This window comes from Penicillium crustosum (genome assembly GCF_028827405.1).
Source record: "Penicillium crustosum strain IBT 35664 chromosome Unknown utg000001l_segment0_segment0, whole genome shotgun sequence".
NCBI lineage: Eukaryota > Fungi > Ascomycota > Eurotiomycetes > Eurotiales > Aspergillaceae > Penicillium > Penicillium crustosum.
The window spans coordinates 6627623-6652640 of record NW_026623122.1 but is presented as its reverse complement, the minus strand read 5'-3'; the positions used below and the strand labels follow the sequence as shown (position 1 = coordinate 6652640).

General features: G+C 48.5%; 11 protein-coding genes across 11 annotated transcripts; 6 read left to right on the top strand and 5 right to left on the bottom strand.

Annotated features, from left to right (window-relative positions):
- Positions 1-897: 897 nt before the first annotated feature.
- On the bottom strand, positions 898-2149 carry N7487_002523 (protein ERV29; the record flags this gene model as incomplete). The annotated part of the gene is made up of 5 exons (XM_056870270.1): positions 898-970; positions 1025-1089; positions 1144-1637; positions 1748-1860; positions 1983-2149. The coding sequence occupies 5 exons, from the start codon at positions 2147-2149 to the stop codon at positions 898-900; spliced, it is 912 nt and encodes a 303-aa protein (XP_056735054.1).
- A 650-nt stretch (positions 2150-2799) lies between these two features.
- Positions 2800-3966, bottom strand: N7487_002522 (uncharacterized protein; the record flags this gene model as incomplete). The annotated part of the gene is made up of 1 exon (XM_056870269.1): positions 2800-3966. One exon carries the CDS (start codon positions 3964-3966, stop codon positions 2800-2802), a length of 1167 nt encoding a protein of 388 aa, XP_056735053.1.
- An 18-nt stretch (positions 3967-3984) lies between these two features.
- On the bottom strand, positions 3985-4471 carry N7487_002521 (uncharacterized protein; the record flags this gene model as incomplete). The annotated part of the gene is made up of 2 exons (XM_056870268.1): positions 3985-4134; positions 4232-4471. 2 exons carry the CDS (start codon positions 4469-4471, stop codon positions 3985-3987), a joined length of 390 nt encoding a protein of 129 aa, XP_056735052.1.
- Positions 4472-6132: 1661 nt separating this feature from the next.
- N7487_002520 (alpha/beta hydrolase) lies at positions 6133-6792 on the top strand (the record flags this gene model as incomplete). The annotated part of the gene is made up of 1 exon (XM_056870267.1): positions 6133-6792. One exon carries the CDS (start codon positions 6133-6135, stop codon positions 6790-6792), a length of 660 nt encoding a protein of 219 aa, XP_056735051.1.
- Positions 6793-7225: 433 nt separating this feature from the next.
- Positions 7226-8786, top strand: N7487_002519 (putative nucleoside hydrolase; the record flags this gene model as incomplete). Its single annotated transcript, XM_056870266.1, has 6 exons — positions 7226-7258; positions 7311-7414; positions 7465-7634; positions 7686-7720; positions 7795-8094; positions 8157-8786. The coding sequence occupies 6 exons, from the start codon at positions 7226-7228 to the stop codon at positions 8784-8786; spliced, it is 1272 nt and encodes a 423-aa protein (XP_056735050.1).
- Positions 8787-9706: 920 nt separating this feature from the next.
- N7487_002518 (uncharacterized protein) lies at positions 9707-10116 on the top strand (the record flags this gene model as incomplete). Its single annotated transcript, XM_056870265.1, has 2 exons — positions 9707-9990; positions 10059-10116. 2 exons carry the CDS (start codon positions 9707-9709, stop codon positions 10114-10116), a joined length of 342 nt encoding a protein of 113 aa, XP_056735049.1.
- Positions 10117-11226: 1110 nt separating this feature from the next.
- Positions 11227-12364, top strand: N7487_002517 (uncharacterized protein; the record flags this gene model as incomplete). The annotated part of the gene is made up of 2 exons (XM_056870264.1): positions 11227-11772; positions 11828-12364. The coding sequence occupies 2 exons, from the start codon at positions 11227-11229 to the stop codon at positions 12362-12364; spliced, it is 1083 nt and encodes a 360-aa protein (XP_056735048.1).
- A 557-nt stretch (positions 12365-12921) lies between these two features.
- On the top strand, positions 12922-14913 carry N7487_002516 (uncharacterized protein; the record flags this gene model as incomplete). Its single annotated transcript, XM_056870263.1, has 2 exons — positions 12922-13788; positions 13864-14913. 2 exons carry the CDS (start codon positions 12922-12924, stop codon positions 14911-14913), a joined length of 1917 nt encoding a protein of 638 aa, XP_056735047.1.
- A 394-nt stretch (positions 14914-15307) lies between these two features.
- Positions 15308-15928, top strand: N7487_002515 (uncharacterized protein; the record flags this gene model as incomplete). The annotated part of the gene is made up of 2 exons (XM_056870262.1): positions 15308-15647; positions 15717-15928. 2 exons carry the CDS (start codon positions 15308-15310, stop codon positions 15926-15928), a joined length of 552 nt encoding a protein of 183 aa, XP_056735046.1.
- Positions 15929-16173: 245 nt separating this feature from the next.
- On the bottom strand, positions 16174-18621 carry N7487_002514 (uncharacterized protein; the record flags this gene model as incomplete). Its single annotated transcript, XM_056870261.1, has 3 exons — positions 16174-17146; positions 17197-18478; positions 18549-18621. 3 exons carry the CDS (start codon positions 18619-18621, stop codon positions 16174-16176), a joined length of 2328 nt encoding a protein of 775 aa, XP_056735045.1.
- A 436-nt stretch (positions 18622-19057) lies between these two features.
- On the bottom strand, positions 19058-24057 carry N7487_002513 (MFS multidrug transporter; the record flags this gene model as incomplete). The annotated part of the gene is made up of 13 exons (XM_056870260.1): positions 19058-19611; positions 19666-19713; positions 19770-20012; positions 20072-20201; positions 20263-20676; positions 20736-20887; positions 21676-22140; positions 22195-22476; positions 22547-22666; positions 22724-23304; positions 23362-23462; positions 23509-23779; positions 23837-24057. 13 exons carry the CDS (start codon positions 24055-24057, stop codon positions 19058-19060), a joined length of 3582 nt encoding a protein of 1193 aa, XP_056735044.1.
- Between the last annotated feature and the right edge of the window lie 961 nt (positions 24058-25018).

Sequence of the window (25018 nt, the reverse complement as noted above, 5' to 3'; positions counted from 1 at the left end):
CTGTTTGGGTTACCAGTACATAGCGTTCGGCCAATGGATGTTTTTCTCTTTTTAGATATTGAATCAGACTAATCTATATAATGCAAAATATATCCCAGAGCTTTTTCCAACTTGTGTTCTTAGACAAGACATCCGGCAGTTGATGTCTTTTATCTAGATCAGGGCCATAATGTTTTCGGAGTATATTTGAACACTGACTGTCTGTATTATAAAATTTGATACACAACATATTTCTAATAAATCATAGATCTCCTACCAAACAGCATATAAAAGGGCGCATGGTATACTAGCTAATAATTCCACAGCAAGTAGTATTTCACATGGGAAGATGGCTGTGAATTTTAGCAATAGGGCAAAATAAGGATATATAGAGGGGTTTGAGCTGCTCAGTGCTTGTAGGTGCCGTCTTGTTAGACACACCCATTGTACGCTACGATTATTATATGGCCGAGGCCAAGGATCATGCAGCTATGCGTCGCATTCAGCGTTAAATTTTCGATTCAACTTTGTCTTCGTGATAGATGCAATTCAAATGCACATCAAAAACTTCGTATGCAGAGAACATGTGTTTTTGATCTCGATAAACAAGAGACCAGGACACAAAAGTTCGAAGTAGAACAGTTCAAAAACAAAGACGCAAGAGAGAGTAGATCAATGGATCTCCTCGGCGTTTCCAAATTATCCCAAATGCAAACAACGCCCAACCCGGCCACGCATAGCCTCTGTAAACCAGCCAAGGGTCTAATGGGGCCCATATTCAAATGCTCAGAGCCCGCGGAGCACCAGCTAGGCAGTCCTTTGTTAATTTCTTTCCCTCCTCGTTGTGTTTGCTAGATGGATGTAGATACCGGGAGATATATAGAGAGAGGGAGAATCGCCTTTCGATCACCCTCTACTCTAGTAGACCTTCTTCTTCTCGTCCATGCTCAATTGGCCGGGGCCCATGTTGACGAGTAGGACCAAGCCACCACTGTAGAATTTATTAGCGTCGTGCATGTTTGATTACCAGGGAGAAAGAACGTACACAATCGACAAGATTTGGAAGAAGTCGTACTTGGCGAAGTCCTTCTGGGGGTGGTGGGCATGCAGCTAGAAGAAATTATCAGTAACCAAACATACAACCAATTGCGTAGAAAAACGTACCGTCCAGAAGTTGTTCACAAACACGTTGAACAGACTCAGGATGACAACAAGAATGATAGCGCTCCACTTGGCCTTGAAGCCAACAATGACCATGACACAAGCGACAAGACCGAACAAGCTGACCAGAATGCGCCAGAAGCTCCACTCGCCGGAGAAAACGAATCCAACGAAGAGGAAGATCAGCAACACACGACCAGCGAACTGGACGTACATCTTGCGGTCCTTCTCATCAAGCTGGGGCAGACCGGCGGGAACGAACTTCTTGCGCACCCACGAATCGGATAGGACCATAAGCAAACCACCCACAACACTCAGATTGCGAAGGAAGAAGTTCAAGTCGAAGATGAGACCGTATCCAAGACCCTGTGTAATGACGACGCCGAGCAATCCCGCGACGGCGAACTCAGTGCGTTTGCGGGCGATGACCAGAGTCGAACAAACGGCCATAGCAATGACATTAGCGATAAGGAAGGTGTGCGTGATTCCCCAGGGAACTAAAGCGAGCACGCAAAAAGCGCGTTAGACAATGATATAGAGGTAGTGTGGGACCATGGACCCCTAAGGTCGCGCGGATCGGGGTCCGGGAGCAAGGGCATTATCTTACTCTTGCGGAAATCACGGAGGTAGAGGAGCTGATCGTTCCATTGTGTGAGAATGCGCAGCGAGTCTTCGATGAAGGTGACTACGATCAGGAATCGGCCGACAGCGGGAAGGTAGCTAGAGAGCGAAAGAACAGGTGTTAGTGCATGCCTCGAATCCCTTGTTTTGAGCTCTCTCGCGACTCGGCCCACGACACGGGTAGAAAAAGGCCAAAAACAAAGCGTGAAATTGAAACATACGGCTTCACTGGATCGGCCAAGGTGTCCAACCAGTCCTCAATCTTGCTTGTTTGCTCGCGAATTGTGTCCAGTGGACTTGGGTCGCTGGTGGCATCTGCGCTACCGGGCCCGCCAAACGGGTTCTGGTGGCCGAGGTTGTAGCCCGCAGTGCCACGAATTTGGGCCATGGCGGAAGAATGAAACAAAAAGAGAGTGAGAAAAAGGAGAGGAAGAAGAAATTGAAGTTGAGTTCTCACAGGTTGGGGAGGAAGAAGTCTTAAGACAGGATCAAATACCAAGGAGTTGTATACAAAGCACCTTCAGGCCACGATAACCGGAACTGGCCGCTAAACCGCTTTTGGAATAGTGACGACACAAGACTCTCTATGATCTATATACTAACATTGTTAGAAAAGCTCTACATTCTTGCCCTTTATTGGGTTTTAGATCAAGCATTGGTTATGATTTCATTGCAATACAGATTTTGCCAGGTAGACTAACAAAGAAAAAAAAAAAAAGAAACTTGCACAAACACAGCGTCAGATCCATTCCCGCAATTCTGCTTTTGTTTCCGCAGTGCAGTTCTTCCTCCTTGCACAACTTGCAAGGGGAATCTACCAATTCCGCTCCTAATGCGTTGTGGCAATCTCCCAGGCCCCGATTGTTGAGGGGAGGGAGAGTGCTCGAATGATGTGACACCCCCAGAACGCCCAAAAAAAAAGAAAAACAAAAACAAAAACAAAAACAAAAACAAAAACAAAAACAAAAAAAGGGTAATAAATACATTTCAAGATGAAGAGAGAATATGAGAGAAAGACTTCATGGCAGAGGAAAATGCTCAAGCGGCCCAATCAGAGTCCAGGGGGTGGCCCTTCTCACGCGAGCGCAAGATATCGGGGAGGTAGGTTGGGGTCACGGTCACACGAGGCTCAATGGGGGCAGGAGCGACAGGAGTAGACTGGTTCTCCGAGGCACTGGTCTCACTGACACTCTCGTCAGACTTGCCACCCTTCTTCTTAGGCTGCTTCTTGGAAACAGTGGTCCATTCGTCATCGCCGTTGGCAGCTCCCAAGAGGCGCATCTGCTCCTCCTCCGAGGGGAGGTTCTGAGCCCACTTGGTAGGGGCAGGGGCAGCAGGGGACTCGAATGTATCCAGGAGACCGTGAGAGGCGGCAGCAGCAGGGACGGCGGGGGCAGAGCGGGATCCACCATTGGTCTTCGCCGGCGCAGTGCTCTCCTTGGTCTGCCAAGCGTTGGCAGCGGGTGCGGTCGATCGGGCAGCCTCGCGGCGCTCAGACTCGCGAGCGGTGTGCAACTGCTTCTCAAGCAGCTTCTTGCGCTCAGCTTCAGCCTCCTGAACTTGCTGCTTGCGGGCCTCGTTCTTAAGACGCTGCTGGCGCTGCTTCTTGGTCTCCACCTCCTTGAAAGTCTGGACCTTCTGCTTCTTGGGCTGGTTCTCAACATTGCCAGTAACGCGGAGCACAGATGCACCGGGGGCGGGGGCCTCCAGCATGTCGGAAACATATCCGGCCGAGGGGACAGTGGCGTTCACCGCGGGGGACGCGGCGGGAGACAGATCGTCATCAGCCTCAGCGCCAGTGGTGGAGGAGGCACGGGTGTCGCTGGTCTGAAGCTGCGCAGCCTTCTTCTTGTTCTTCTTCTGGCTCTTGGTAGGAGCGGGCTTGGCAGGAGCGGGCTGAGCAGGGGCGTTGGTCTTGAGGCCGGCCATGCGGCGGGCCATCTCCTTGCGATCGATTTCCTCATCTGGCTTCTCGTCCTCGGTGGTGGGGGGCGAGACAACGGTCTGCACCTCAGATTTCTTGGCGGCAACCGGCTCGGGGGCAGGCTTAGACTTGCGCTTTGACTTCTTGGGTGCTACAGTGGCCTCAGATTTCTCCACGGCAGCTCGAATCACGTTTGCCTTGGGGGTTGTGCCATTGGTGTAGTACCAGCCGAGGCCACCTGCCACGACGAGCAAGATTGCCCAGCTAATGTAGGGATTCATGGTCATAGAGCTGTGCACTCATAAGTCAGTACCATCAACATTGTCATGGTGGTTGCTAGCGTGGAACTTACTGTCTGATTGAAAGCTATGTAGGCGGAGGATGTGGGTTGAGAGGGGAGGTAGGATCAAAGTTGCCGGATGAGAGGGTAGGACAATTGCGCACGCGCACTTTGAAATTGACACGCGCACTGAAAGCTGAGACAATTGCGCTCAGTTACAGAAGTTGTGTCTGAAGGGAAGGTCTTCAATCACGAGGAGACTCCACGTCGGTCAATTGACCGGAGTGCGCAGAGGATTCGCGGGGTGACGAAGCCGCGGATAGTAGTGATAGGAATAGCGCAATGGCGCAAAAGGAAGGTAGGATAAACAAGAGAAGAAGTTGAAGAGAGTAGAGGATGAGAAAGGAGGAAAGGCGAGGAGTAGAGGAAAGGGCAACCGTGGCAGATCCACTCGTACCGTGACCGTAATGGTAAGTTACCAAGCTCTTGGCTTTGGAATTGCACATATTCTGTCCCTTGTCTACTTGGCGTCTTTTGATTTTATTTTATGTCTGAAATTATTGTGAACTTGATATATCATCTTCATGTTGACTGGGTTTTCAACTGTACCGTACACTGGTGCTTGGGGACCGAAGAATGTGATGCTCATACGGAGTATGGAGATTTGAGCATTGCCGTACAGAGTACTGCAAGCTGTCATCATATATTCAAATGTTTTGTATTCAACGTACGGAGTACCTGGGGAACAGTGCTCTCTGCCCAGGGCTACAAATGGATAGTGTACTACATATGTTGTACATATGTATTGTATGTAATATCCAAGCTAGTTAACTAATAGCTCCAAGAGAGGACATGACTTTCACTGGGCGAACAGGCCACGTCTCCGCCTGTCTCTCTTCTCTCCGCTTTCTACGTTCTAAACCGATTTATATCTTACTAGCGCGTTCTGGGTAGACCTCCTGAGCATCTGTTTAACATTCGATTAATCGATTTTTCCGGGAGCCGGGAAGCTTGGAGATTGCCGATCCGGCAATCTCTCATCAAATGTTTCTTTTACCCCTTACAGTAGCCCTCACGCCCACCACGAGGAAATGAGTTACTAATAACAGACAACCAGGTCCAATTGGCGGTCTAAGTCATGCATTTGATGCCTGTGAAGCCTATCGAATCCCAGTCAACGAGTCTAAGACCTGCATTATGCAGCGGCACCTTGAAAGGAAGGCTGGGATTGGTGCGATGGTCATGCACTCCTTAAAATGCAATTTAACCAAGTCTTCGATATCCTACTAGTTTCTTACTCTTTGGTGTCTTATTGGCTATTCTTTACTCCTTATACCTAAACTATTCTTCTTTGTTCCTATTTTTGCCTCCTATTCCACTGTTTTCAAGACCGGCCAGACTATAGGGTTTCTTTGACCGACTGACTACTGATATCTATGAACCCCTGGAGCCATTGTGACTAATGCCAATGGCCCCTCTATTGGTTTTGATGTTATAAGAAACAAAACTGAAATAGTCCCATTATACAGGGTAAGCTATGCAAATAAATATCTATAAAGTTAAAAGCTAAAAGAATGTACACATGGATGAAATTGAATTGAAGAAGTGCCATCTCTGATCTATTGAAGATCATTTCCAAGTCTCTTGATTGGTATGGGGTCATAGTAACACTGAATGGAAGGGTCGCTGATAAATCAGAAACAGCGAGCAATATCACAGTAATATATGAAGCGGGGCATATTCAGAACGACATCTAGTCTCGAAATTGCATGCATTTGCCCCAAAACCCCAGGCTCCCTCGGGGCCGCGCTCGGAGGGTAACAGGCTTCCCCGCCCAATAAATCTTCATTAAATAGCTCGAACGTTTTATTTCATAAGACGAATATCCTCCTAAAATCTTGACTTCCCACTGCCTTGCTGTGCCTTTTAAAAGTATCACTGAAGTCACAATAAGATCCTCTAGAGCCAATATAAATGGAAACCATGCATCGAAGCACAGAGCTCACACCTAATGCATCGGCCAAATATGCCGAAGTTAAGCCGCCAACCGCACCTGATCTTGCTCCCATTGCTATAGCAGCTCGAGGGAAAGAGATCACTGGTCTAAGAATCTTTCAAAGAACGACAGATGATATCACGGACTAGGATAGAGGAGCTCCTTTTAGCAATGAGCATTGACCAGCCAACCGGAGGCGTGAATATGACATATGGAAGTGGAGACGCTAAGTATCTCCGCTATTGGAAGCCTAAATCCCCCAACGCTCCGATCGTCCTCTTTGTCCACGGGGGCAGTTGGCGATCAGGGACCTATTTAGACTTGATTGGATCCCCCAAAATTACTCATTTGACCGGCCGAGGCTATGTCTTCGCCATTGTCAACTACACACTCATCCCATCTGCGACGATGGAAGAGCAGGTGCAGGTGGCCGACTTGCTGGTTTACCTGGTCAGAAATGCAGCCACACTAGACTTTGACCCCCAACGAGTCATTCTGATGGAACACAGTTCGGGTGCACATATTGCCACGCTACTGAGGACTGATGAAAGATACTCCGAGAAGGCAGGGATCGATATTTATATCGTGCGGGCGGTTATCTCTCTCGACGGCTCAAATTACAACGCAGTGGCGGAGATCACCGACAGTTCGCGGCCGGTAGCGGAGAGCACAATCAGAGGGCTCGGCACTGACCCAAAACGACCGAAAGATGAAGGTTTCGAGGACCATATGCAAATGCCATTACGCCTTGGCGACTCCACCTATCCTGCAACATTGGTTATGAATAACTGGCTCAAAGTGCATGTTCCAGTAACCATCCCAAGTACCTGATCACTTTCACTCTTCCAGAAGTGCTCCACATATCAAATATCAGTAAAAAGATAGTATGCTGTTACTGAAGAATGGACATATATCCCTAGAACCTCCCATTTTGTTGGGCATAGTGAGGCTCGGATTGATAACAGAGAGAGTTGGGTTGGTAGTCCGGGGGCCGTCGGTCACCGGGATTGCAGTCCTAAGCCAGGGTTAGTATGTTTTTCTTCAGTGACTCAGTCTGTGTATATATCATGACCCCCATCGCTTAGGATTGGAATATATCTTAGTTGTTATTTTAATAACAGTGGAAACTCTGATATAACCGTTGAAAGTGTTATATGAGTTGCCTACGAGGGGTAAATAGCCAGACGAAACCCCCGCAGCCGATAACATTGATAAGCTCCCACTTTTGCCATTCACCAACATTTGGAGGTCAACAACATTCACCATGGGAAAGAAAATTATCATTGACACTGATCCGGTATGCTCCTTCAGATTAAATTGCTATAACTTCGGTATTGACCATAACACAGGGCATTGATGATATCCTCGCTCTTTTGCTGGCTCTGTCCGCCACCCCAGAGGAGGTAGAGGTTCTCCTCATCTCATTGACATTCGGTAACATCGAGGTGGAGAAGTAAGAGATCCTTTTCTCTGAAGAATTACATTGTCTGACCACATATCTAGCTGTCTCCGCAATGCAGTATCGATGTTCCACATCCTCGAGCGGGAGATGCAGTGGCGTCGGGAGAAAGGCCAACCTGAAGGCTTTGGCAGCTTGAAAGCTTCCCGTCCTATATTGGCTGTTGGTGCAGAGGACCCCCTCGAAGACCAGAAAATGCTTGCTGATTACTTCCGTATGTATTGCTTCACCATATTATAGATGCCGCTGACTGATATACCCGCAGACGGAATCGACGGACTTGGTGGTATTCACGCAACGGTATGTGAAACCCCATATGAAACCGCCTTTTGTTATGGCTTAGAAACAAGTAATACATACTGACTACTAAATAGCACCCACATCTCACTGCTGATAAGGCATGGGTACACCTCTTCGCTAAAGAGCTAGAGGGCGAGGGAATCAAGCCTGTTGAGGATTGCTCAGGTCCCGATGACCACGCATTCACTCCATCCAAACTTCCGGCATATAAGGAGATTCTCCGCGCGCTACGTGATAATGAGCCAGATTCAGTGACTCTGGTAGCAGTCGGCCCCCTCACTAATCTGGCTTTAGCTGCAGCAGAGGACCCAGAGACATTCCTCCGCGTGAAAGAGGTGGTCGTCATGGGCGGTGCTATCAACCAGCCAGGAAATGTGAGTCAAGCCCTTTCCAGACATAAGAAGTATCGAGACAGATTGGCTGATTTTGTTAATAGGTGACACCGGTGGGCGAGTTCAACGCCTACGCAGATGCCGTGGCAGCCGCGCGTATTTTCGCACTCACCTCGCCCAACCCGCACACGACCGTTCCACCCACAAAGAGCGACAAACTCCCACCATACCCTAAGAACCTCAGCCGGCAACTGACTCTCCGTCTTTTCCCGCTGGATATCACCCTCCGCCACAATCTATCCCGCGGTCAGTTCCGGGAGGCCATCACGCCTCTTTTGGCTGCTGGCTCCCCGCTCGCCGAGTGGGTGGATGCCTTCATGGGACACACATTTAGGACCTTGGAGCGCCTACACCCTGGTCATGTTGGTGATGATGCTATGCTGAGTCTGCATGACCCTGTGTGCGTCTGGTATGCTTTGACATCAGATGACCCGAAGTGGGTTTACTCGGCGAACTCGCCTGAGGATATCCGAATCGACACCCTGGGCCAATGGACTCGCGGTATGTGCGTTGTCGACCGCCGCAACCGTCACCGCATTGAAGGTGAGGAGGAGAGCTCTAATGACCATGGTCTCTGGCTGAGCGGCCGTGCTGGCAATCGCATCTGGCGAATGGATGGGTCGCCTGGGGAGGAGAACTTTGGCAATGTCATTATTGAGAGACTCTTCAAGTGATATGCATTTGATAGATAAAGGGAAACACATTTGGTGGGCATAGACGCATATATCAGTTGATTTCTTTAGAGATTGAAATATGCTTTCTCTTTTTGGACCGAGGATATTCCCCAAGCAATCGCAAACATCATTTGCCGTAGCCGGCATATATTTGGATATGTCGGTAGATTCTAGCCAGCTTTAGGTTAATGACTAACCTACCAGTAGTAGCTAGTATCTCCCGAAATATCTCTTAGCAATGCCATCCGTGGGGGTTGGTCTGTACTCCTGTCATATCGGTCATACCAAGCCATATGTTCTATCCACTATAACGCTGGAAAAAGTCAAGCGTGACGCCAAGCTTCTTTTCTATTTTCTGCCCTGGAGCATGATTGGGTCAGTACCAGAAGATCGTCACCCGCTGGAATGTACGGACTATGCGAGGTGTTGATATGAATTACACCAAGGCGCGCAAAACATGCCCTATCGCACCACCCATGTAAATAACTGTAATTCTCCACCAATTTGGCCCAGAATAGACACATGGCTAGATCATCAAAGGATTCGAATTTGTTCGTCACATAAAGTCAATTATAAAATTGTGAGGCGAGGCGGGGGTCTAGAGTTCACAGGAATGTAGAATGCCATATTCTTGGGATCGACCGTGGCACTTACTACTATAGTCCTATCAAACTCGCTAATATCCAACACTACATAATCCAAGAGGCTTTCCCCAGGCAGCTCGGGAATTGACAGCCAGCCCCCAGATCGTTGAAGCCGTCCAGCCGTTTCTATATAAGACGAGTCGGTTTAGGGATAATACCTTCCTAGCAGCTGTCTCACCTTGAATCTCAACATCAGATCAATCCTCACGGACCATCCACTTCCCTGAACTTATTCTTACTCTTCATATCCTCCTCCTCACTTCATCACTTTGCAACATGCAGCTCACAACCCTATTCACCCTTTGTGTGGCTGCCCTGACCAGCACCGCCACTGCAATGCCCCATCTCTCCGGGGCGTACCACGGTGCCCGCCTCTCTGTCCGTGTCCCTACCAATGCAACTAGTTCCCACAATGCTACTACAACGGGTACACGGGGCAAAGCTCCCCTGTCGACGGGATCATCTCACATGAATCGCGTTAATGTTAACCGCTGTCATGAGCTATGCTCGTTGCAGTCTCAGACTTGCTCGATTGCTGTACCGGACGATGATAAGTTTTGGTGAGTTTCCTGTCTTGTCTTTGGTCATTTTTCTTTCTTCGTGAATCGGGTTAACATACTGTTTCTAGCTGGTCAATTTACTTGCAATGCACGGAGAAGTGCCACCCTGAGAATTTCTACAAGTAAATAGAATTGGATACGGAAAATATTTGGAACAAAATGCTGTTTAGTGTCATGGGCCATGCATGTGATATGAATGAACGATCTTTTTTTTGAGAGTTTTTTTTGAGTTTTTTTTTTTTAAAAAAAAAAACTTATATGAAAGTGAACTGAGTGTCTTTATTGCATTTTCTCATGTCTTGAAAATTATGTAGCCATAAAAGGGTCACCAAATCCACTTCAAGTGTATATGCAGGGCAAAATACTAAAAATAGAAAGGATAATGAGTTAGTTTTGTAGGGAGTAAGTGGCACTAGAACAACTACGGAGTACGTAGTTAGTTATTGCAGTTCAACGACGTTGATGCAGAAAATGTTGGAACAAGAGCTGTAGCCACACCTCCCCAGAGCAAATTGAAATATTTGGGGCATGTCTCTGAACGTTGAAACATTCAACTCCGCGCTCAATGACATAAGATCGTCAATGAGCCAGCTTGCCTGGCCTTGGATCCACAATTTGACTCTGAAAAGGCGCGATGTCCCCAGAGAGGAAGCACGTGCCATATGTGGATGAGTCGAGAGGAAGCGGGTACCCGAGGAGTTGTACGGAGTACGGAGGAGGGGCATGAATGCTCTAAAGGAAGACCCTCAAGTTGTAACCGTGGCTTGAAACCGACATAGTACTTTCGTAGCCAATAGGAAAGATATAAAGGTCACTATCGCAAAAAAGGCACATACTCTCGAAGCATAAAGTTGCCTAGGTGAGTCCGTGTAATTATCGAGAGCAAGACTGTCCTCCAATTGATACACGTGCTGGGCTACCTCAATTGATGTAATTAGTACCAAATACAATGGCATAAGCCCCTTTTCTCAATGTAAAATCAAGTACCAAGTACCTACCAATAAGCTCTCCAGGCCCCACTTGCTACTCCAGCAAATGCCCGTTGTTCCTTGAGGCACGAGTCTCCGCTTTGACCAATCAGCGTCGTCCATTGTAGCTCGTGGGCACAACCTTTGGAAGCACGCGACACTATCTATAACCTGAGAAAGCCCTGGACGACGTTCACGGTTATATAGTCTACAACCCCTTGCTGTACAACTCTACTATTCGCAACTTCCCCCAAATCCATCTTTCACAATGTCACGCCTTCCAACCCCAGCCATGTCCGGTGGCTTCATCATCAAAGACAAGCCTGACGGGGATGCCTTCACATTACCTCCCGCCGCATTGAGCACTGGCAGTCGGAGGTCCTCCCGATCAGACCCTTCCTATGTCCCAGCATCCCCGACATCCCCTGAACTCTCCGGCCGCCGTACAAGTCACACCGCGCGGTCGGGTGCATCTACCAAACGCCCACTCGAGGATTTTGATTTGCCTCCGCCACCGACTAGAACTCGCAAGATCATCCAGATGAAACCAAAGTCACCTTCAAAACCCCCTAAGACGAGGGAAAATGGCAAGGGCTCACAGAGCTCAGAAGACGCAATGCCGAACCCCACATCAAACTCTAAAAGAAAACAGCCAAGTGCCACTAGTGCTGCAGGACGCAAGATCGCCCGCAAGACCGCACACAGTCTAATTGAGCGCCGGCGACGGTCCAAGATGAACGAGGAGTTCGGCACGTTGAAGGATATGATCCCGGCATGCACTGGGCAGGAAATGCACAAGTTGGCTATTCTTCAGGTACACCAGTCACATCTCTTTCGGGAATCTACAATATACTAACTATCCCGACAAGGCAAGCATTGACTATGTCAATTACCTAGAGAAATGCATCCGTGATATGAAGACCGGAGGATCAACACAAACCCCTGCTGCACCACCCTCGCCAACATCCCCCGAATTCATCGCAGAGACAGGCGAGCCCATCCAAAGGGAAAGGGATCGTTCTTCTACTTATTCATACTCCACTTCTGCATCACCGGAGTTGTACGCTGCTCCCACAGAATTTCCTGATACCTCCCCGTCCTTCTCTCCACGCACCCAAGTTCCCTCAGCCCATATCCCACAGGATGCTTCATCTATCCTGCCTAGTCCGGCACTGGGCCCAATCTGGGCATCCAGCGAAAAGATGGTTGAGTTTCAGGGCGTTGATCACGAGGCTTCAGCTGCATTGCTCATGTTAACTCAGGATCGGAGAGGGACTGCCGATTCGATCAGTGAGAACTTTCCTGGGAGTACGACACTAACACAGTCTGTGGAAGATACTCCAGCTGTGTCTCCTGAGATGCAAAGGAGGAAGGGCATGAGTGTCCGCGATCTTCTTATTTCATGATCTCACTACTTGGCTTTTTCTTTTGGTTTCCTTTGGGATATTGGTGTCTAATGCTTCTGGAAATGGCGCAGAGGTTGTTTTATTAGCGTTGTCTATATTTAGCATTGATTTTCAGGATTGTACCGGGTGGACTAATGTCTGCACGTATTGGTGCGAGTGTTTTGTTACTTTCCCAACCTATGAAGGTGGGATACCTTAACTTGGAGAACAGCATGTGAACAAAAAGTGGACAAGATTGATCATAAGGATCTGAAGGCTACTATATTCACATTACAAATTATTTAATTATTTGATTTAAGACAGGAGCTCTCCTGATGAACAATTGCCATTTGCTACCTAGTAGTTGCGGCGGTTTCGCCCCCACAAATATCGGACCATCGGCAATTCGCGAATGACCGAACACCGAACTTCCGTCACGGAGAGTCCGATACTTCGAGACTTGATCACTAATATATTGCAGAAGCCGAGGATCTGATAAAAGAAATTCTCCTCAGCCTTATTACCCAAATCTCCTTCAATTTGCGCTGGCATCCCTGTAGCCGCGCCAAGACAGGACCATGAACCACCAACGCCGGTATAATGTAGAGCGATCATGCTTACGATGCCACGAGCACAAGATCAAGTGCGACAAGGGCACACCATGCGGCAAATGCATGCGACAGAAGGTAGTCTGCCAGTACCCTGGTCCGAGCCGAGTTAAGCGCCAACCTCCAAAGAAGAGCACGACCGATGTTGCGGCACGTGTGGAGCAGCTTGAACAGTTGATCATGGCGATGGTCAACGAACGTCCGACTAGCTCGAACGGTCAAAACCAAGGCACAAATACAACATCACCGATGCCTAATGGCCGACCCGACTATAGGCCACCATCAAATCACCCAGCTGCAGCAGACCGTCAAGCTTATCTGGGGTTCCTAGACAAAGACGGCCGGTATATAAATGAGCCTTTCCTCTCACGAGTACTGGAGAAAGAGCAGGAAATAAAGTCCGCAATTGGATCACCGATCGATACAACTAGCCCGCGCCGACCACCGGCATTGAGGGCAGATGGGCTCTTCAAAAACCCGCTCTCGACTCAGCTTGACACCCAGGAGCTGTTTCCAAGTCGCTGGGAGGGGGTTTTTCTCTGGCAGACATTCCTCGGCCGCGTGGAGCCCTTGATAAAGGTCATTCACGTTCCAACGGCGCAATCGTATATCTTTGCTGCCATTAACCGGCCCGAGAGTGTGCGTGCTGATCTACGTGCTTTGGTCTTTGCTATTTGTTTTGCCGCTACAACAACGTTGCTTTCAGATGATACCCAGAATGAAGTTCGGCATGCCAACCTCCGCCGATATCAACAGGGGATGGAATTGTCTTTGTATCAATCCGAGTTTTTGGATGCTCCAACCCTTACTTCGCTGCAAGCTATGGTAATATACCAGGTGAGAGAATATTTCGTTAACTGTCCTTTAGCCCTTCCTGTGCTTTGTATAACTAAGCATATTTTCGGTTTCTAGGCATGCTTTAGATTTAGCAATAGCGGCCGGTCTGGCTGGACTTTACACGGCGTAACGATTCGAGCCGCGCAATCAATCGGCCTCCAACGAGACGGGAAGAACTTCAAACTCTCACAATTGGAATGCGAGTTACGCCGACGAACCTGGGGACACATCCAATCGGCCGATAGTCGAGTAGCAGAAGACCATGGCCTCAGCGTCCCGGAAAGCGACTACGGCGACACCGAACTCCCGCTGAATATCGATGATCAAAGCTTATCAGAGACGAACATCGTCCCAGCCGTATCGCAGAACCGATGGACCGAGTTGACATTCTCTCTAATCGTAATCGAAATAAACAGGGGACGGCCTGCTCTAATTCGAAGCCTAGTGGGGGCAGCCGATCCGGAGCGACTCATCGCCGAGTTCAAAGCTTCAATAGAGGATAAATACCTGCGACACTGCGACCCAGACATCCCAGTCCAGCGCTTCGGCTACCTGCTCGGAAGGCTACTTCTTATAAAGACCGAAGTGTGCATTCGGCAGAAACAGGTACAGTCACAGGGACCAGCGGCCTGCTCGCTAAACCAAAATGTTATCCAAGAGATGCTAGCACAAGCTTGCGATGGCGTGGAGATTGGTCTTGAGATGCACAGCAACGAATTACTCCGTGGCTTCCGCTGGTTGATGATGACTTTCACCCAATATCACCTCCTCACCTACATTCTCTGGGTTCTGTGTGTTTATCCCACCGGTCCACACGTCGACCGAGCTTGGTGCGCTATTGATATGCAGTTCCATCTGACTGAGGACCCTAATTGGCCGGACCCCGGACCGAAGTGGCCGATGATTGTTCAGTTGCGGAATAAGGCACGGTCTATTCGCCAGGGACATGATTCTGTTGAGCGGAGTCAGCAAATTGTGAACGACAATTGTCCTCTTCGTGCTGATGGGACTGGGACTGAGGATTCTCAGCTTGAGGGAGGCCTCGATATTGATAGTTGGGATCCGAACATTGTCGATTTTTCAGATTGGAATTTCGTGGCTCAGGGTCTTTCTGTCTTAAATTGACGATGTACCGATTATACTGACATCTTGGTATTGGTTCATAGTCCATGTGTGTGTACATACGGAAGCCAGTGGGCATAATATAATGGGACAAAACCAATAGAGGGGCTCGTTCGCTGCACATATGCCTTTTCTCCAAGGCGCCCTGCTTTTGTATAACTATGGGGTTCAGTTTCTCTGTTGCAAAACGGTGTCTCAAAGAAAATATATGATGATTGCCACTTTAGCATCACTTTTACCGCTCTCTCCACCGCTCCATCGCTTAATTATGTCTGTTCTATAGCCCCAGGACGCGGCGCGACGTACCTTAGACCCCCCAACACATAAACATGCTGAGCACACATCTTCACCCTCATTTTCCCCTGCTTCATTTGCACATCCTTCAGCAACCGCTAGCATGCCTGTACCTGAGGAAGAACCAGATAACCTGCCACTCCTACTGGAGGCAATTAAAAACCAACCTATCCACCGCCTGGAGGGTATCCTACAGGACATTGTCAAGCACAGCCAAGAAGGCCGCAAAATCGCTACGAAATGGCTACTAGCAGTGAAGAATGATGTGAGATCCGAGTCAGCTGCCCCCATTTCTCCGATTGCTCCCGTTACTTCTGCCCTACTTGCCAAGGAAGAGTCAATCGCTTGTGTCCCGATGACATCCCGTTTCGAGAATTGCATCTACTGTCTGGAGGATTTCGAAGTCAATCAAAATTCAGAGACAAGCTGCAAATATCATCTTGGTACGTATATCCCCAAAGCATATTTGTCAGTGCATGGCACAGATTAAAATGTGACTAATCTTCGAAAAGAGCCTGACGTGGTCGACGAGGAGTATTTCAAGGCTGAGATTGCCGCGGGATATGATATTGACAGTGATGAATATCGTCTAGCTTGGCCAGAGGGGTTTTTCTATCCTTGCTGTGGAATGGGGTTGACCGGGAACATGTGCCAGGTTGGTTGGCATAAGGCTGCGGACCCGGATGACCGTCCCCGCAAGCGAACTCGTCGGGGCGAGTTCTAATGAAATTAAGAGGAGTTTGGTTCTGAATCTTGGGGTGGGATTTAGGATGTGTCCTTGTTTCCGAGGTTTGATGCCAGCACTGATGGTGACGCTTCATCTTCCTTAGGTAGACTGCAATGCCTGGAAAGTATTTCGTCTTCTCATGTCGGATCTGTATGTATGAATTTTTGTCCAAACTAGCCAGCAAGCTAATCAATTCTATCCCATTATGGGAAATATTCACAATTGAATAAACACAGCCCTGGTTACTGCAATGGGCAGTCCGGCCGGTATTCCCCCAAAGTCTCCTCGTCCTCACTCAGACCATCTCGTCTCCGCTGCTCCTGCCGCTGATTCTCGTCGTCTACTAACTGCCGCAGCCGCCCTGCATCCGGCTCTTCGCCTGGCTGAAGACGGAGCAGTTCATCGACCATGGCCGCCCGCCACGGGTGACCCCGATGGCGTAAGTATCGCTGAAACTCAGTGAGCATAACTGTGCGGAGAGGGTCGTTGACGGGAGCCTCTTCGGCGGGTGGTGTTGACGAGGGCATAGAAGCGTCGCTGATGGGATCCTGTTCTGCGGCTGGTGTGGATGAGGGCACAGAAGGGGTTACTGGCGCGGCTGTAGATACAGCTACCGTTGGGGACGTTATTGCAGATGTAGCTTTCACTTGGGGTGGTGGGACCTCCCCCACCGATGGGACTGCTGGCACGGCCGTAGATGTAGCTGCAGTAGGGGATGTCGTTGTAGATGTATCTTGGGCTTGGGGTGGTTGCGTTGTTACTGGAATTCCCGGGTTGAGCTTTAAATGGTCTATCACCGCCCGAAGGATATTCCAGCGCATCTCACTATGTTTCTGCCAGATGAATCGCTGCCATGGGACTGTAGGTCCAACATAGACCATGTTCGGGTGCTCGCTTGCTAATGGCCAGTGGTCTTCAAGGCCTGATGTCTGCGCTGCTAGTAGGGAATAGAGATCACTCCACACAAGACTTCCGAGAATTCGCATCTGACCGTTGTAGCCTGGAGACTCGTCTGGTCGTGGGATGCCCTCTGGGTCGAAATCTGGGTCGACGGCGAGAAGGAACCCGGTGAAGTCACCGGGGTTGAGCCGGGATGCCGCGGGACTGTAGGATCTGGTGGTGTATGAGGCAAAAGATGCGGAATCGACGACGAGGAAGGCGCCATCTTCTAGCTTCGACCAGTCGTCACTGCCCGCTATCGTGCTTTTAAAGTGTCTGATTGGATTGTTAGCTTCGAAATGCAAGAGCGAAGGGGGTACACTCACTGCTTAGATGCATCGACATCGCCCTCAGGAATACCCAATTCCTTCCCATCAAGCCAGTGGAGCTTCAGATGCTGTTTGATAGCACTGCTTCCTGTTTGACCCTTGCCCCAATCCGAAACATGAGCTTCGACTTTGCGAACGAATTCTGTCCATTCCGACTCCGTCTGCCCATAAGTCAACCGATACACAGCCAACCCGTACTTTTCGTCCTTTCCCTCCTTCTTTCCAGATTCCATATTGGAGGCACAGGCAGCGATCCAAGGCTCGCGGGGAATAGGTTCAAGAGGTGCACCACGCACCTCCTTCCTCAATTTATTCTGGCCTTGAATCTGGCTCCGGGATGTTCCATGGTACGATTCTCCGGACGTAGGAGTTGAACCTCTCCACGCAGGTGCATTAATGGAGATAGCTTCTCGAGTGAGCAGCCTTAAACGCTCATGGTATGCTTTGCTTCTCGTCAGCAGATTCGCCGCATGAAGAGCTGCCGGGCCGGACCGCGGGGCATCCGCCCAGTACCCCTTGTAACCGTTCATGGGAATCAAGATGGTAAAATCAGCATTGGCGGTGATTTCCGCCAGCATATGCAGGGAATCAGTTATCTTCCACTGCACAGCATCAGGTTGGGCTAACGGGCCACCATCTCCTCCTGGTGGCCGATACTCCAGAAGGGCTTGCAGTAAGGGAGCTCGCAGTGTATTGACATGCACGGTAACCCATCTATGGGCGCGCTCGGTCATCATCTCGAAATGCGCAGTCATGTAACTTGTCCAGAGACCTGCGACACTAACGGGCTTTTTATCTTGCTCTGCTCTGCGCTTGTTGAGAACAGCGTCGAGCTCCGTCCAATGATCGTAGATGTAATTGAACGTGTCACGAAGATATAATCGCACGGTTGGTTCATTCAAATACTGGAACACGGCGACCACGGCCGATAGATGTTGACAAGCAAAATCAAAATGCTCAGGTCGGTCGAGGCCTTTTTCCTGCCACACCTGATCGCTTAGGGGGATGATGCCCTCCCATAGGCGGGACTTGAGGGATTGGATGTTCTTTCCGACCATGCAGAGACGGGTGGAATCTCGCTCGGAGCCAATTCGGGCCATGACACTGGTCATGATGGACTCGCCATTGGAGTCCGGAGGAAAGTTTTGGTCAGGCTGGATGAAGGTTGCTTCCTCTGTGGACAAGCGCTCGATATTGGGTTGATTACCATTGGGCAGGGGCTTACCAAACGCAAATTCAAGAAAATGTACGATGGTTTGAGGCTCAAGAATGCGATCGACTTGATCGGCGTTATCCGGTTAGTACTATTATCAGACACTGAAACCTCGGGAATTCTCGGGATCGCGAACCAACTGGCAGGTTCTGTGCTTTACAATGAGCAATAGTGACCGAAGTGCCTTCGGCTTCAAGATGGGAGTACATTGTGAGAGGCGAGGGATAAATAAAAAAACAAAAACAAAAACAAAGTCACGATCAAGAAAAGCAAGACGCGATCCCGGACCTTGTGAAAGTGGAGAGAAGTGATTTTAAAGCCGCGAGGCAACTAGGCGTTCTGGTTGGTGAAGTTTCAATTTAGCGCGGGTTATGGGATCGGCTTTAGCTTTCTTTATTCGACTATTCTCGACTATTTTCTAGTATTCTTTGATTCTTTAGTATTATTTGGAATTATTTGGAATTGTTGATATCTCTTACATAGTATAGGAGAATAACGGGGAATATATAGACTGTAAATCATAATCTTCATTATAAATTAGGTATCAAGTCATTATTTCGTACCAAATTATTTCCTGGCCAATAAACCAGAATCCCGAAATTTATAGCCAAAAAGCAAAAAGAACAGCAAAGACAAGAAATGCTTTTATACTTGCGCAGGTGTACTCGACCCACTAGACCTGAGTTTCTCCTCCAAGATCAACCTCTGACAGAAGGGACTTCTCTCCCGAATCCAAGGACCCCATCGCATCAAAGCAAAAGGAATCGGAATGCAAGCTAAACTAATAAACCCAAGGAGGGAAGTAGCCCACGAAACCCCGAAAGATTTATAGAGCGGTTCAGCAGCTAGCGGGAAAAGTGCTCCAGCAATACTCCGCACAATAACGGAAGCTGCCAGTGCGCTGGCAGAGTAGATTTTGTATGCGTCGGTCACGTAGGTAAGAAGCGAAATGAAGATGGTCTGGAATCCAAACCCGAAGATAAACCCTGACATCACGGGCGCTGCCCAATGCGTGGTGGACTTTGCTGTCCAGGCGAGCCAGAACATGCTTATTGTTAGACAGGGCCCGGCGATGCAGGACATCGGGAGTCGGTGGTACTCTGGGCTGGAAGTCCAGACTTTGTTGAGCTTTTTGGCTTTTTCGTAGATTATGTCGTAGTAGAGGGCGACGAAGCCGGAAGATGCGGCGCCGACGCCAACTGTGATGGGTTAGTCGTGTTTGGGGGATATAGATGAGCAGAGATGGGACGTACTCGGGATGTATGTGAGAGAAGTTTGTTCGACGGTAAAATCATAGACACCTATCAATATATTGTTAGTATTGTACACGGGTTCATGACAATTCCAGGAGTATTACCTCCAAAGATGATGGGATAGGCCTGGAAATAGAAGAAGACCAGACTATATGCGATGGCGATATAGATGGATGTTGATGTGATAATAGGCTCAAAGAAAAGCATCGTGATGGGACGAGTGATAATCTCCATTGGGGTGAATCTCGAGTCTAGGTTGAGCTCCTGACGTGAGAAGTATCGATTGGACCCCGAATCCTTTCTTAATTTGCCAGCTTGTCGCTTCAAGAGTGCCGGTCCAAACGTTTCTATTTTGATTTAAGATTAGCTGATGCCACGATTTGCCGGGGCCAAGTGATAATCATACCAGACGTGAAGAGCAGAGCTAACCAGGTAATACCCGTCAGAATCAGGTCAATCCTAAAAGTCCATCTCCAACCATATTTGACCGAGCATCCAGAGATAATCGGGCCTAGAATAGGACCAAAACTGCAAGCCTGGAATATATATTAGTACTATTCAAATATTTCACCTATGAGGTATGTGATCACAACATACCGACATATACATCGCCATCGCACGACCACGACTTCGCAGATCGAAAAACAGGTCTGCATAAATACCCCCAACAACAGTCTGAGGCGCAGCTCCCATGAGACCACAGATAGTCCGAAATACGAGAAGAGAGGACCAATTTGGTGCCAGAGCACAACCAAGTGTAGCGAGGACAAAAATAGTGAAAGACCAAAGGAGGACGGGTTTCCGACCAATAGTTTCACTCAATGGACTGAATAGTAGGGGTCCAACCACATATCCAATGAGAAATACGGCAGTTGGTAAGACCTTTTGTTGGTCTCCAGACTCGTGGAAGTCCTGCATGATAGCGGGGACTGCATTGCTAGGAAGTGCGGATGATATGCCGCTATTGAGGACAATAAATAGCCCCACAACTGCATTGTAGAACTTTTTCTTCTATTTGGTTTCAATATTGTTAGTGAATATCTCTTCATAATACATATAGACGTGCGTACAAAGACCCAGTTTGGAGGGTTTTTTGGTGAGTTCTCTTGAAACTCGACCAGTAGTTCATCTTGAGACAGTTCAACTATTTGGTAATCGCCATTTGACTTTTGATTATTCTCCGTCGAAGCAAGGGACCTCTTATCAGAACTATCATTCTTGTCTAAGGTATGTTAGAGCAGACCGTGAAATATCAGTTCAGGTTTGATCGCACCTGAAGAAAGGATGGCGGCTATCTGAGCCGTTAAAGATTGTTTTGTTTCTGACGCCATATTGCACCATCAAATGTGGGGTAAACTAGAACAAAAAGGAAGAAGATTGGAAGTATGTTTTTATTCTGATTCTCAAAAGCTCCGGTAGATGAGGACCGAAGCTCTATATAAGCCATGTAGAAATATTTCCGTTCCCATTGCAACCGGCGGACCCATAGTGAAAATCCTAACAATTCTTTGACTCACTTTGCCTAGAACCTGTTGGTCTTGCATAATGCCTCTATCTACCACGTTGGAGTAGGGAACAAGCCAATGGGAGACTGGTATACTTCGATTTTTTTGCACGGGAACCCGGGCCCGGTACGGGACCGGAGTTTAGAGCAATCCACTCGCGGCGCCGGACAGGATCCGGACATGGATGGCTGCTTGCGACGCACAAATTGATTGCTATAACTGCGTTTTCAGTGGGGATCTAGACCGATGGGACTAAACACATGTGAATAAAGAAGCATAATACGTTGCGCGTTGCGGCCCAATTTGTTGTTCGTTGAAACAAGTATCAGGATTGATCTACGAGGTTAGAGCTTGGTGCTTGCGTGATTTACTCAGTTTGAACAGTGGCATTGGAGTGATCTAATACTTCAATAAAAGGTGTATTGGGTTTGCTATTATTATTGTGGCATTGATGGCATCATAGGTAGGAAATCGAAGATATCGTTCTGCCCCTCCTCAAACAGACCAAAAGAATCTGCAATAGAGTTCGATACAGTCCAATTGGGTGCTTCCATCGTGCCGGATAGCCGAGATATTGGCGCTCTGGCCACTGCAGATGGGTCACTACTTGGCATTGAGACCATATTTGAATCTTTATCGGCCTGGATGGTCGGGCCAGTTCTGTAGCGGAGATCGTCGAGGGGACCCACCCCTGATGGAGGCGGGCCGTTGATCATGGGGTTATTCGACGCCTCGAATGTTGGGCCCTCATTTTGATCAGAAATGATAGGTACATCTGCACTATGATTGCTCTGCGGACGCTGGCTGGCAATCAAAGCGCGTGCATAGTTCACGAAGATGGAGACAGTCCGATGGATGTCGGGATATGGGGGTTGTTTGAGGAAATCACAGATCTTTTCTGCTCGTTCAAGTAGAAGACTTTGATTGATCAGATTCGGACGCCATCTGGCGATACGAAGAGCGAATGTTGCTAAAGCTGTCTTAGCAAATTGTATGTAGCTGATTGAGGAAATGATCAACTTACTGACGAAAGCGATTGTGAGAGCTGGATAAGTTGGCGCCCAAGGCAATTGACAACGATAGGATGGTTCGTTGATCAAAAATCCTAATTGCTCCATGATGGTCGTCACAAGGGACTGCCACAGGTTCATCACATTTTGGTCGAGCGTTTCGGAGCCTGAATCCGTGTACGTTGGTTGTAATTTTTGAATCCTTGCCAGCGAAGCACAGAAAACAAAAATCCTGGCATAATGAAGCATGAGCTTCAGGCTACTGCGTTGAAAGGCCCCTATGTGGAAACCGTTGTCTTCGAGTTTTGTTCAAGTCAGAATTGGTCCAGATAGAGGGTGCATTCAAAGCAAGAAAAGTAAGCCTACTTTCATGGATCTCGTCCCACGTCGTCCACCAGTTTTGCAATCTTGTCATAATGGCTGGTAGTTCTGTAGACACAATATCACCAATACTCGAAGAGTTATCAATAATCACCCGAGAATTACCTGCCACGTGTTAGCCATTTGACAGACAAATCGCACCTGCAGCTTTGTTCGCATTACCTCGAAGTTGATGAAGCTCAATGATACACACAGTGCGCATATCACAGGGCAGGGAGAGTGGGTAGTCAAGGAATTTGCGCAGCTTTACCACATCGACCTCGGCAATGCGTGATTTGCGTCCCGTGCCAGATGCGACGTCCAGCTCCAATATAAAAGTGATCAACCAGGTTCTTGTCTTCCACACTAGTTCACGTTCAGCCATAGAAGCTGAGAGCGAACTCCGGGGTACATTTTCTTGGGACAATAGAGTGTCCAGAGATTTCTCTAATCCAGAATCCAGAGCGGTGCGAAGAATGAGAGCAATAGAGAACCATGTCTTTTCGGAGTAGGCAGCTAGGAGAATCATTCCTTGGACTGTTTCTAGTTTCGTGGGCCGCTCGAAGAAGCTGTCTTCGGCCAAACGTTGTGCCTCATCTTGTAGCACACGCTGCATATGCGTGTCTCCGCGCAAATCCGTCACTGCACGACTAGCCAGATAGATAATCACCGTAAAGCAAAACAAGGATCTTGAACGGACAGAGTCGAATGTGTCTCTGATCGGATCAAAAATAGGGAGGAAGTTCTTCGATCCACCCGTAAACCTGTAGCAGAGCAGTTAGATTTGATCATGCAGTTTCGCTTGACTGTTAGTATCATACCTCTCGTACATGACGCGAGCAAGCTCCTCACTAACGATTCCTCGAGCGACGACATCTCCTCTGGGATCGCCCTTAGCTGAGTTTTCCATAAATATCTTGCTCTGTTAGATATATGCCGATTCCGTGGGTGGTCTGACTGTGACTCACATCATTAGTGCCTAGCAGATTCACAGACATAGAGTGTACCGCTGACGCAGGCGCGATCATTTCATTGGGACTGAGCTGCTGGGAATCCGGTCCATTCGCATCAGACGTATAAGACCGTTGGAGGCTGCTTAACCCAGTAGAATCGGGTAAAGAATCAATCGGAGTGTCAAAGCCGCTATCTTGCACGGTGGCAGGTGAGAACCCCTGATCTCTTGATGCCGGAGTGTGATATCCGGTCCTAGGATCCAGCGGTGAAGCTGTGCTTTGATTTCTGTGACAGTATATTAGTTCGCCGCTTTATATGCAAGACCGATATTTCAGTTGTCACCTTGCGGGGGTTGTTGTTTTCCGCCGACGATCGCTTCGTCGTCGGCCATCATCGATCGGATCTAGAATGCAATCCCGGCCGGTAGAGCGACAGCGGAAGCAAGGGACTTGGCTACGTGCATCACAACGCATCTTTTGCCTTCTGCACCATCGGCATGCTTTAAAGAAGCGTATCGGGACATTTTCCGCCCGGTAGACGATTTCCGACCCTCTTTCACTCATGGTTGCCGTATCTTCATGAGATCTTAATAACGACACACCGGCTAATTAAACCCACTAGTAACAGAAGCAAAGATCTGCCGATGTGTATCGATCGCAGACTGTGGCTTAGTCCGAATTCATGTTAACTGCCTGTTGGGGATATGTTTGCCGGTTAACGGGAAATCCGGTCACGTGTCCGGTTAGCTCTTCTCTTTTAGGAAGGTCAACAACAACGCCTCGTGTGGCGGATGCAAGAAGAAATTATCCAAAATTTTCCCAGAACTGCAGCTCATTAATATGCACGTCATTTCAAACACAAAAGGAATGTTGCCCCCACCTCAAGGGGAGAACGATAAAATATGGCAGATCAACCTGAGGGAGGGAGGTCAGCTAGATGGATCACTACGATGCGGAGGGAAGATTGTAGATGGCGACCTGGTAACTACCCTCTTTTGCTCTCAGGGTAAACCAGTAGTCCCCCACGCCCTTCTCTGTTTCTCTACGAGTAATTTTTATTTTTATTTTTTTTTCCATGGTGCTTCGTGGTCTATCTACATATCGTGAGCCCTGTTCCCTTGGTCATACGCCCGTTACTCGTAATGAAAATCTTTAATTTTTACTCCCTTAAATACCACCTAGTGCTTGGGAATCTGCAACATTCCGGCTAGGCTTGGGTTCGAAGCGCCAGGTGGTTGAGTTGACTGTATTGACCAGATGATAGATAAAGCCCGAACTTATAGCTTGGTGTAGATAGAGGCCCCAGTGGAATGTATAACTCTTGTCACCACGATCTGACAGAAGAATGTAAAGCCCACGCACAGCCACTCCTAGGAATATATTCTGTCATTCATGGGGCATTTGCGGGCGATACATACGAGGAGGAGCTGGAAACCGAGAGGCTATTATAGTATGACGCACCATTTGGGATATGACGCACCATCGGAGTGCATAGATACATCAGAATATCAGAATGCCTGGTTAT